Raw genomic sequence first — 12261 nt, 5'->3', positions numbered from 1 at the left:
ATAAATGGAAATTTAGGGAAATTGATCAATTTTAAAGAAAAACTATTGAAATCTAGGAGAAAAAATCATGGCAACCACTTAATAGAAAGTCAACTTAAATCAATAAGCAAAGTAATAAGGACTGCCTGTAAGGATTCCAGGAATAATTTTTACATTGTTAATCTGGAAAACCTTTGCAGTGAACCAGGTAAATGCTGGAAGTTTTTAAACAAACGTTTGGGGAGGACTAAGGACGCATCTCAAATTATTGTGAAGAATAATGATGGTAGTTTAATAACAGACGAAATTCAAAAAGCTAACACCCTTAATAAATACTTCCTGGATTCTGTTGATGACCTAAAATCATGTATACAACAAAATTATGACGAATTAAGATAGTATTAAATGGTTCAGAATTCGGTACAATTTGTTTTGTGTTAGGGGGTTAGCTGGAATTTTAAAATATTTAGCGAAGGTTTCAGAAATTCGTACATATGTATTTATATGTAAAGAACTAAATAGTACTAAAATTGGTTTTTGGAGGAACCGATAGAACTGGAAATGAGAATCGCGGTTGGTGTATTGGGTTGACATACGGAGGAAATTTTTCAAGTTTATACCCAGGTATACGAAAAATACTAAACTTGGTACGAGTTTGGTATTGCATAATCGATAACATAAAGAGTTAATGGGTACAAATTTTGAAATTTGAAATGAAATACCTGGTATAGGAAAATTACCAAGTGGTACTAAAAATGGCCTTCGTTGTTGGAATGAAGTTAGAATTAATAATATAAAAATTGTTCCACAAACATCCTTGTATGGACGAGGGAGACTTCTCTCATATCAATGAGTGCACCCCGTTTCATATTGGCTCATGATATGGGACCTACTTTTTATTGCCGAGTCCGAACGGACTGAAGCACTGAAATTGAATGAACTGTTGGGATTAGATAAGAATGGTTATGAAAATTTGCCACTTTAAATGTATGAAATTTTTATACATGACATACCATAGGTATTGCGCGAATAAGTAGGTCTAGGGCTGTAATATTCGAGATAAGGTCCTGGGTTTTGGTCTGGTATTTTACAATTGGTTTTATGTGAACGCGTTTTTATATCTTCAACAAAATTCTTTATTTAGTCTAAAAGATTTAGTAAATTTATTTGGAAATAAAGACCAAGGTTACAGTATTTTTACCTCCTGAGGACAGAAATCCCTTAATTAAAATACCTCAAAAATGTGGCTCGCTGTTGATGTGTAGGGGTTGAGATACGGCTGATTTTTATAAATAGAACTACAGTTAAATAAAAGTAAATACCAATTAAAGTAGGTATTAGTACAACAATATGTTCAGTGTTCACCATATTAAATATTGTGTATTTGTTGTTTTTTATATCCTTTCCGCATACGAAGTAGCAAGCACTTTGCTAGTAACTGTATATGACAACATTCATCAAGTTCAATGCCTAACACATCGTGAGACGAAGTTCGCCCGGTCTTCTAGTAATTTAATAAATATGGTTTAATTTTTTTTATTTCGAATAATTTGTTAACAAATTTTTTTTAGATTATTAGGGTGTCGCTTCCTTTGAATCGAGTCTATTAAATGGTTTTAGAGCCTTGTTGGCATAATGACAGCCGACACGTATGCAATGACTCAATTCACGCTTTTGCAGCCACGCATGTAGAAACCCTGCGACAAAACATGCGTCATATGTTTCTGCTGCTATATCTTCTTGATCGGTGGACGGCGGCACATTGAATGTTTGAAACGTCAGTGGTCCAGGTGCACAGCCTTCTCGAAAATAGTTGCTGATCAATTCAATGCCATCGGTGCCTTTATTGATTACAAATATTATGGGAGTTTCTTTATTTTTTACAATGCCCTCGGCCAATTCCCTGGTACTTGATGCACCCCAACAATCGCAGAATACCTTAAATTCAGCGAAATTTCCAAACACAAATAAGGCGTGGCTTGCCAAATATAGAAGGTGATCAAAATTCTGTCGAACAACGTTTTCCGAACTGAGATTCAAGGCTATGTATCGACGACCTTGAATATAGCTCCGAACAATGAATGTGGTCACAGCTTCTCTTTTTGGAATAAATAATCCTTCTATATAGAATATTTGTGCACGGTTTTGAGGTCTCAGAATTGAAGAATCCTTATCATCCATTACAAATTTAAGATAATTAACTGAAAACAGAGTCGATGCCCCACAATTCGTATATAAGGCTTTAGATTGATTGTATGATAATGATATTCGCCGACCGGTTGGAACATTGTCTACAGTCTGGATTCTTAAATAACTGCAATGAGAAGTGGATTCGTGTAGTAACTCAATAACATTTTGAATTTCAAACTTACCTTCTATCTATATCTTCCTTTTTGAGTAGGTTGCTGATTATTCTTGATTCCTGATCGTCACCACATGCGCTAAAAAACATTGCCTCAGTCCCCAGTTGTCTTAATACTCGCACAGTATGTAACGCTGATCCGCATAGTTCCACCTTCAGACTACAAAATGAAAAAATAATGAAATAATATTCAATGAAGTTCCGAAAGCATTTTGTGAAATGAATGTGATGACGCCCTTTTACACTTACTCGTTATAGCTTATATCGGATGTGATGTCCGAAAATGTATTTAAATGCTTTTCAGTATCGAATTTATTCCAACTTTGCCTATGTCGTTCCAACACATTAGGATCATCTAAATTTGCTTTATAGTTAAGAATCAAGTTTCCAAAAACCAAAATTTTTCTGAAAAATAATATTGAACAGATCTTTATACGTGTATAGACAGAAAAATAATACATAGTTGACAGCAGTACATACATAGTAGAAGTTTCTCTAGCTTTTATGCATGCCAAGTTGGAGCATGACAGGTCCATTATTAGGAGGTACTCCCAATAAAAATTCGCCGGTTTTAGATTGGATGTATATCTGTATAAGTAAATGAGAAGTAAGTAAATGAAAACCAAAAAGGAAAAAGTTATGATGATACTCAATCACATTGAATTTAATTTTTAAGGTAAACATTTTTTTCGTTTTATGGACTGAGAAATAATCAATTTAAACCCCACAACATATGGATCCAGCAAAATAATCATTACTAAATAATGGATCTTATTAGTACCTTTTAGTAGTAGTAACTACCTACAAAACCCCTATTAAACTATTATTTTAACAAGGACATGTTGAAGTTGAAAAATAAGCTAAAAAACATTTGTTTGCTCTCTGCTGCGAAATTCTGTTTTGTAGCCGAACACACTACTAGCGAACGAATATTAAGGTTTGTATAAACCCTTACATGTGCATTACCAACCAGTGATGCCAGATTTGCCGATTTATCGGCATTTTGACGATTTTTGATCCAAAAAAACAAAAATTACGATTTTTATCCCTAAAATGCCGATGTTTAATTATGACAAATTTCTCACATAAAATTTGCGTTTTGTGTGAATATTGTGGTTGGTAGCACTGATCTCTGAAATACAACTATACAAAAATCTATCACCTTATTATAGTACCTTTATATATTACCGAATATAATAACGCCACGTGGTTTTAATGCCAATTCCATTGTTTATACGTCAAATTAGTCCTCATAAAGAAGGTTAACCCGAAAACAAACCTATAATATAAATAGCCAATTAATTTACATTTTAAAACTATATTTGTATGAGTTTTGTTTAAAGAGAAACACAGAGTCGCGCAGCTCAAAAAAATATGATTTTTCCCTAGTCTTTTTAACAGATATTTTTTTCATGAGGAAAGGCACATTTTGATCCTCCTTCGACAATTTTTTGTTGCATATTTTTGCAGCAAAGGGCCATCTACGAGACACTGTTTAAAAAAAACGTTTTGCGGTGTCATCTCTGTCTCGAAAACGACTGGACGGATCATCACATATTTCTATGGGCTTATTGGGTACCTAATATTCTTGACTTTAGACGAGAGGACTAAGAAATATCAATTTTTTGAAAAATTGTGGACAATCAAAGTCAAACTTTGTTAAAAAACAGCTTCTTTAAAAATAACTTCCTTAAAAAAAGATTATTATGTACTTAATAATGAAGTATAATTGTTCCACAAACATCCCAGAAGCGGCATGTGAGGAAGTGGGGATGGTGTATGTACTCAATAAGCCACCTAGATTGAACAACGTTTTTTAAAAAACAGTGTTTCGAAAGTGGTCATTTGTCGCAAAACTATGCAATATTTTTGAACACATACATATATACATATGTACACATATGGTGAAACCATTTATATTTATACATATTGTTGCCTTGTTTCATGAATTGGTAATTGTTTTCTTTACATAACATTTTATTTTTTTAACTTATGTCTTTATATTAAATGTATATATAAAAAAGGATGATGTTAGTTAATACGCTTATAACTCAAGAACGGCTGAACAGATTTTGACAATTCTGAACAGATTTTGACAATTCGCACCAATTCGGAATGGCCTTATGGCAGAAAAGGATAAAACCCAAAAAAATCGCAAAAATTTGCGAAAATATTTTTTCATGAAAGTCAATTTTTCCACAAATTTCTATCGAGATTCGCGTTTGGAGTATACCTTGGCACTTATTTGGACAGTTTTTGGCGAAAATTGTATATGCACCAGCTGTGAGGGTCCATTGTACGCCTCTGTTTTGTCAATTTTTGAAAGTTGTACAAAATTTTTTATTCACAATCAAATCGATTTTCATTTATTTTCAAGCGACTTTTTAGGAAATTAACAACGAAAAATGGTTAAAAGGAGAGGGCTTAGTTTAGAGATTGTAAAGATTAGTGGTGGTTTCGGTTAGATGCCGATTGAAAAGATGAAGATGATAACGCCGAAAGTGGTTTCCACAGTTTTGAGGAAAAAAGTAAAATCCACAAAATTGGTGGGTTATTTGGAAAATCAAGAGCTCCGAGGTAATTTCATTGGAAGTGAGGTTGTGGCATATATGTATACTTTTAAACTGTAAGTAAAAACATCTTCGAAAGATCAACTTCCGATTTATGTAGTATAAAATTTACGCTGTACCCGATATGTATATATTAATACTGTTCAGATCCTGTCATGATACTAAAAAATTATATCCGCACTGAAAAGGTGTATGAGTTCAATCAGTTTAGTTCCCGCAGAGCTGGAAGGCAATTACAAATGACCAAATACATACATGTATTACATCGTACATCGAAAAAGGATGATATTCAAAATTGGAAAGAAAAAAAACAAGAAATCGGAGGTACCGGAGATTTTTTTGGTCGAATTATCTGGCAAATATTCTTTATCGGGCGACATAAGTAGGTAAATACTTATTAAACGTTAATAAGATTGTGATATTAATTTAACTATGTTATTTACGTCGAAATTAAATATAGGGTGACCAAGTAATCGACAACAGTCGCGTGTTAGTGTGACAAGACTTCAAGCATCCGAAACACACAGAGAACGGCAACTAATAGAATAGCTCTGCTAACAAGGATCAATGTACCAAGTAGTGGATAGTACAGTCTCAGTCAAAATTCAATTACCGCAGAGCCATTGCATCTAATTCTGATCTTGCAATGCAAGCAGAAATCGGGAGATCACTTTAAACAGAGAAGTCAGAAAAAAAAAGCTGACGAAGGTGGTTACCTCATAACGATCGGATCTTTCTGCTCAAATTAAGTTAATTGATTAAAACGCAAATTTAAATAGGCACTATATTCAGCATTAAATTAAAATTCCTACGATCGCATTCCTTCCTACGAATTCAATTGCTTGAGTGAAATATCGTGTTCAGTGGTGAAAACAAGAATTGTAGAAAACCATCGATTGTGAAATGAATAGGGGCGTTATGATATTATTTTGCTTCAACTATGCTACCGAATATTTTTATTTAAATCGCAAAATGTGTTATTTGCTTAAAAAATATATCTTTGTCCCGATTTACAGTTGCTAATTTTCTCGCAGCTATTGTCAGTTTATAGGAGAGAGTTTCGAAGAAAACAGAAACACTTTGCCTCTCAAACTGACAATTGTCGAAAGTACAATTATCTAATGTGCATATCGTCACCATAAATGCCCGAAGACGTAACCCACAAAACCAAAACTTTATAGGAGAAGCAAAAAACGTTATAAAAATAAAAACTGTTTTACGGAATATTAATCTTCTGAAGGCGAGTATATGGGATATTATCGATCATATATGAAGGGGAATAAGTAGTGAAACCAAAACCGCTGAATTGCTTAGTTTTGAGATCCTGCATTACAACAAAATCTGCAACGTTATCCCATTTTCCGAAATGCCATTTCTTGAATAGGATCGTTGTTTTTGAACGTAGAAGATTGAAATTTTGCCAGAGCATGCATTTTAGCTTTATGTATCAGATTACGTCAAAAAACGAATTTCGATTTTCATGTCGGTTACGTCTTCGGGCATTTATGGTGACGATATGCTTCAAAGATCATCCTACACAGTTCAAAACAAAGAAATATTTGCCACTGAACAAGGTGATAGCAATAATAGTATTATAGGTTTGAATCAAAGCCATCAAGTTCTGTACCTAACAAACTGCGAGACGAAGTTCGCCGGGTCTCCTAGTATGTTAATAATTTGAGCCGAAGTACAAGTTATTGTATTTGCCGATATTGTGACGATTTTGAAATACTATTTTGACGATTTTGAAAATCGAAAATTTACGTTTTTCGGCCTAACTTAACTGGCATCACTGTCACCAACTGTTTTTTATTTTGTTAAGCGCATAAAAAGCGCGGTATAAATAGCAAAAAGTTAAGTGTTCCATCTTTGTTATGAACACATGTTAAATTTTGTTTCGATCTGGCAACTCTTTCATATAGAAACAGGTGTTCAAAAAAGACGCATCCGCAATTTTTTTACAATGGAAAAATTAGAAATGCGTGCTGTCATTAAATATTTACATAAAAAAGGTTTATCGGGACAAGAAATTCATAATGATATGGTGAATGTGTTAGGTGAAAGTGCTCCTCCCCAGCAAACCAATCGTACCGACATCTTAACGAAATCGGAACAAAATTCGGACGATACATCCGATGTCTGCTCCGAAATCGTAACGATATCTTAACGAAAGTTGTATGAAGTGGTTGACATAATTTCGGAACGAAATGTCGGAGCGACATCGTATCGATTTCGATCCGATTTCTTAACGAAATCTGAAGAAAATCCTTGGGAAATTCATAAAGGAAATTTCTTTCCGACATTAGTTCCGAAATCGGTACAAAATCTGAATTATTTCCGCTCCGAAAAATCGTTTAGAAATCGGAACGAAATCTGAACGACGTTGCTTCCGACATTGTTCAGACGTGTCGGACATCCGACATTTGGTTTGCTGGGTCCATATGCAACAGTAAAAAATTGGGTTGCTGAATTTAAACGTGGTCGTACAAGCATTGAAGATGAACCACGTAGTGGACGTCCAAAAACAGCAACAACAACAGAAATTGTAGCCAAAGTGCATGATATGGTATTAAATGATCGACGAATAAAAGTGCGTGAATTTGCTAATATCATGGGCATCTGAAATGATCGAGTCCATTTAATTTTGCATGAAGAACTACAGATGAAAAAGCTTTCTGCAAGATGGGTGCCGCATTTGTTAACAGTCGATCAAAAACGCATAAGAATGAACATTTCTCAAACTTGTTTGGATCGTTTTAAGCGAAATAAAATGGATTTTAAGCATCGTTTCATAACTGTTGATGAGACATGGATCCACCACTATATTCCAGAAACAAAAGAGCAATCCAAACAATGGACTGAAGCTGGAGGAAGTGCCCCAAAAAAGGCAAAAACAATTCAATCGGCTAGTAAGGTTATGGAAACGGTTTTTTGGGACTTCAAAGGTATTTTATTGATTGACTATCTGCAAAAAGGTAAAACAATAAATTCAGAGTACTATTGCAACCTTTTGGATAAGTCCCAATTTACATTAGGCGAGTTTACTTGCGGCAATTGTCAGTTTGATGGAGAGAGAGGTGAGGTATATGGTAACCCTTTGCCTCTCAACACCCTCTCTCACCCACGAACTGACAATTGCCGCAAGTAAACTCGCCTAATGTAAATTGGGACTAAATTAAATGTACAAATTCGAGAAAAACGTCCTGGCTTACAACACAAAAAATCATTTTTCATCAAGACAACGCACCAGCGCCCAAGAGTGTTTTAACAATGGCTAAAATCAACGAATTAAAGTACGAGTTGCTTGACCACCCACCTTATTCTCCTGATTTAGCTCCCAGTGACTTTTACTTGTTCCCAAATCTAAACAAATTCCTTGCTGGCAAGCGTTTTACCTCAAATGAAGATGCAATTACAGTTGTAAACCACTATTTTGAAGACCTTGAGGAAAACTATTTTAATCAAAGGATAGTATTGCAAGAAAAGCGTTGGACTAAGTGTATTGAAGTTTCAGGAGATTATATTGAAAAATAAAAATATTTTTGAAAAACTAACTATTCTCTTTCATCGATAGGCTAAGAAGTTTCCGAACCGCCCTTGTATGCATGTATGTTAGGCCGGGCGATTTGCAAAACCTTAATGGGCCCTTCGCGTTTTGATAGCTTCAACCTGTTTTTGCCTATGTTTATTCATTTACGCGGTAATCACTTCCACGCAAATTAATTTTTTGCTAAATTTTTAAGATTTGTTCAAAAATAATAAATTTGATCCAGTAATAGTCATAGTTACTGATAAAATACAATAGTACACACCTTGGCTTCATGGAAACTAATATTTTTTGTCCTTTACTCTTGGTATATGAGTATATGAATATATAGACGAGTTGAATAGATTTGTTTGCGTCCGCCTGTCCACCTAAACCATGGGTTGCCATGACATTTTTGGTGAAGATGGAGGTCTCAGAGAGGAAGAAGTCTATTGATTCTGGTGATGGTCAGATAATGTTCAGTGGGCAAAAACGTTTGGGGGAAATAGCCGGCTTTTTATTGTTAATGAAATAGTTAAAGTTTTTTTTTTTGTTTTCTTTGGGGCTACAAATCTTTCCCCCAGAAATTTAAGGTATTTTAAATGTTTTAGCCTCAATATTACACCGAATTGGCTGAACATTTCTTTGGGGCTACAAAACTTTCCCCGAGAAATTTGTTAGATCCACGTTATGATATGGCCCCCATAAGGGTTTTAGCTTCATTATCACAGCGAAATGGTTGATTTTTTTGGCTTTGTCGGGTATAGTCCGCAGCAGGCATAATGCTTCGTGGGTAATAAAAATACACAATTTATGACCGACAGTTGTGTTATCTTTAAATGTAGACCCTAATCACACAATGACCTCATGCATTGCTGAATACAAATCTATCTGACTGCACATAATGATCGTATACCCACACTTATATATACCAAAATGAATGTCTCGACGAGCTGAGTCGATCTGGCTATGTGTGTCCGTCCGTCCGTACATCTAAACCTTGTAATCACGCTACAGGTCGTAGTCGCAGTCACAGATCGGAGGGGACGAAGCCTATTGATTTTCGTGATGGTCGGATAATATTCAGGGATCGGAATGGACAAACAACTTATTTGGAGAAAAAATTAACGTTTTTTCAAAAGCATAACCTGCTAATGAAAGTAGAAAATATCATCTTTACAACAATGTATAGTAGGTTGTCGTAGGTGGTCAAACAACGAAGATATCGCAATCGTCGCTAATACAACCCCAAGCCTGACTATGAAAGTAGAATATCCTACCTTTACAATAATGCAAAGTAGGTTGGCGTAGGTAGCCAAATAACGGAGATATAGCAATAGTCGGTAATACATCCCATTTTTAATTTTTTCGAAATCGCGCTACAGGTCGCAATTTTAATCGGATTGTCACGAAATTTTGGGGTTAATAGGGACCCCACAGAGGAAGAAGCCTATTGATTTTGATGATGGTCGGATAATATTCAGGGGTCGGAATGGGCAAAAACTTATTTGGAGAAAAGGTCAACGTTTTATTTGAAAGCCAATATCTCTGTTTCTTTAAGAGGTATATCAGAAGCAAAACCTGGCAAGGAAAAAAGGAAATATGACCTTTCCAAATATCACCTATCGCAATAGTCCGTAATGCATCCCATTTTCCGTTTTTTTTTTTTTTTTTTTGTAATCATGCTGCAGGTCGCAATTTTGATCGGATCTTCACGATTTTTTTGGGAGTTGATGCGGGTCTCTCAGAGGAAGAAGCCTATTAAGTTTGGTGATAGTCGGATAATATTCAGGAGTCGGAATAAGCAAAAAGCTTATGTCGAGAAAAGTCAACGTTTTTTTTTTTCTTATGGGAATATCTCCGCTTCTGGTAGAGTAATCTAAAAGGAAAGCCCGTCAGTGGAAGAAGAAAATATCTCCTTTTTATTGATGCAAAGTATGATGGCGTAAGTGGGCAAACAACAGGATATCGCAAAAGTCAGTAATATATCCAATTTTTCCCTGTTTTGTAATCACGCTACAGGTTGAAATTTTGATCGGATAGTCACGAAATGTTGGGGGTAGATGGGGGCCCCACAGAGGAAGAAGCCTATTCATTTCGGGGAAAAACTCATGTGGAGACAAATTCAAAGTTTTATTCTTTGTGAATATATCGGCTTCTAGTAGGGGTATTCCAACGGTAAAGCCTATGTAAGAAGAAAATATTACCTTTACATTGGTGTAAACTAGGTTGGCGAAGGTGGTCAAACAAGGGAGATACCACAATAGTCGGTAATGCATCCAATTGTTCCATTTTTTGCAATTATGCTACAGGTCGTAATTTTAATCGGATGGTCATGAAATTTTGGTTGCTTATTGCGATTTCGGAAAAAATTGAAAAATGGGATGTATTACCGACTATTACTATATCTCCGCTATTTGTCCACCCACGCCAAGCTACTTTGCAAGGTTGAGATGGACAGACGGACGGACGGACACACATAGCCAGATCGACTCAGCTCGTCGAGACATTCATTTTGTTATATAAAAGTATGGGTCTACGATCATTATTCCGATGCGTTACAAACTTTTTTGCCAAAACCAACTTATAATATACTCCCCACATAGTGGTGTTGGGTATAAAAATGGTCGCCACCGATACGTGGGGGCTATAGGAAATCGCGGGTCTATGTGGCCCATATTTATCCACATACGACTCACAAATATAGGAAAGATTTTTGGAAAATTTTAGTAACCTATGTCCTTTACATTTAATGTTATGAGTAAAGTTCCACAAAATTGCCCATATTTCGCACTGTGCGGCGTATCGTAAGACACCACTTTTATAGAAGTTTTATATGGTTGAAATACTCTGAAAATGTCGCCAACATTACTGAGGTGTATTTTGCCAGCGTTGAATGTTTGATGTTACCTCGCCGGGTAATCGAGCTTCGAGAATATGGTAAATTTCAAATTTCTTTTGCAATTCTATTGAAATAAAGGTTAAAAAGTTTCTTGCGAGCACATCCGCAATTTTTTGAACATAGATTAAGAAAAAAGTCGTGGTTTCAAATCTGCTCCCGTTTACAAAATTGGATGCTGCACTCCAAAGTTATGGGGGATTTTATTCCCTTATAAAGAACAAATATTTAAAATTACATTTTTGCTGTGATAAGAAAATGTATGTAAAAATTGGCAAAATAACCCTCAGTAATGATGGTAACATTTTCTGAGTATTTTAGCCATAAAAAACTTCTCTATATGCGGTGTCTTAGGACACGTCGTTCGGACTCGGCGATAAACGGTAGGTCCCTTATCATTGAGCTAGTATGAATCGGGGTGCACTCATTCATATTAGAGGACAATTATGTATATCATTATACATTTCTAATAAAAGTTCAAAAATTGGAAAAATTACTTTGGTAGCCCCTACTGATACATCTATAAATTTTCTTTGAATATAAGGTTCATTTTTGGAATACACCTAATATAAATAAATATATAAGCCGTTGTAAATATACGCAATTTTATTGAAAACTACAAATGCTACATACAAATTTTCAAGGGAACATTGTGAGTTTATCTATCTATCGTCCAAAAAAGTGCACTTGTACCATACATATGCTTGGAAATGCACGCGATTTTGTTCTTTTTGGTTATTTCGAAAATAGTTCATTGTGGATATATATTGTGATATCAAAAATATATTTTAACCGGTAAAAAACAACTAATAATTAGTAGAAATTTAAATAATTTGCATGCAAACAAATTTATGACCCCCGAAAGTATTCATATATAATTATACGCGAGGACGGGGTGGGTGCTTTTACCAAAGTTAATATTTCA

The 12261-nt window shown here is 35.0% G+C and overlaps 1 protein-coding gene across 1 annotated transcript in view; it reads right to left on the bottom strand.

Moving 5' to 3' along the window:
• Positions 1-1374: 1374 nt before the first annotated feature.
• Positions 1375-12261, bottom strand: part of LOC141406029 (uncharacterized) — a 100872-nt gene continuing 89985 nt past the window's right edge. The window contains exons 4-7 of the mRNA XM_073991035.1: positions 2822-2929; positions 2591-2746; positions 2352-2501; positions 1375-2293 (exon numbers count right to left, since the gene is read on the bottom strand). Coding sequence (XP_073847136.1) covers positions 1555-2293; positions 2352-2501; positions 2591-2746; positions 2822-2929 — 1153 coding nt within the window. The 3' untranslated portion in view covers positions 1375-1554. The remainder of the gene's footprint in view (positions 2294-2351; positions 2502-2590; positions 2747-2821; positions 2930-12261) is intronic.

This window comes from Musca autumnalis, unplaced genomic scaffold, assembly GCF_047663935.1.
Source record: "Musca autumnalis isolate F117 unplaced genomic scaffold, ASM4766393v1 scaffold_5, whole genome shotgun sequence".
Lineage (NCBI taxonomy): Eukaryota > Metazoa > Arthropoda > Insecta > Diptera > Muscidae > Musca > Musca autumnalis.
This window is presented reverse-complemented; position numbering and strand designations above follow the sequence as displayed.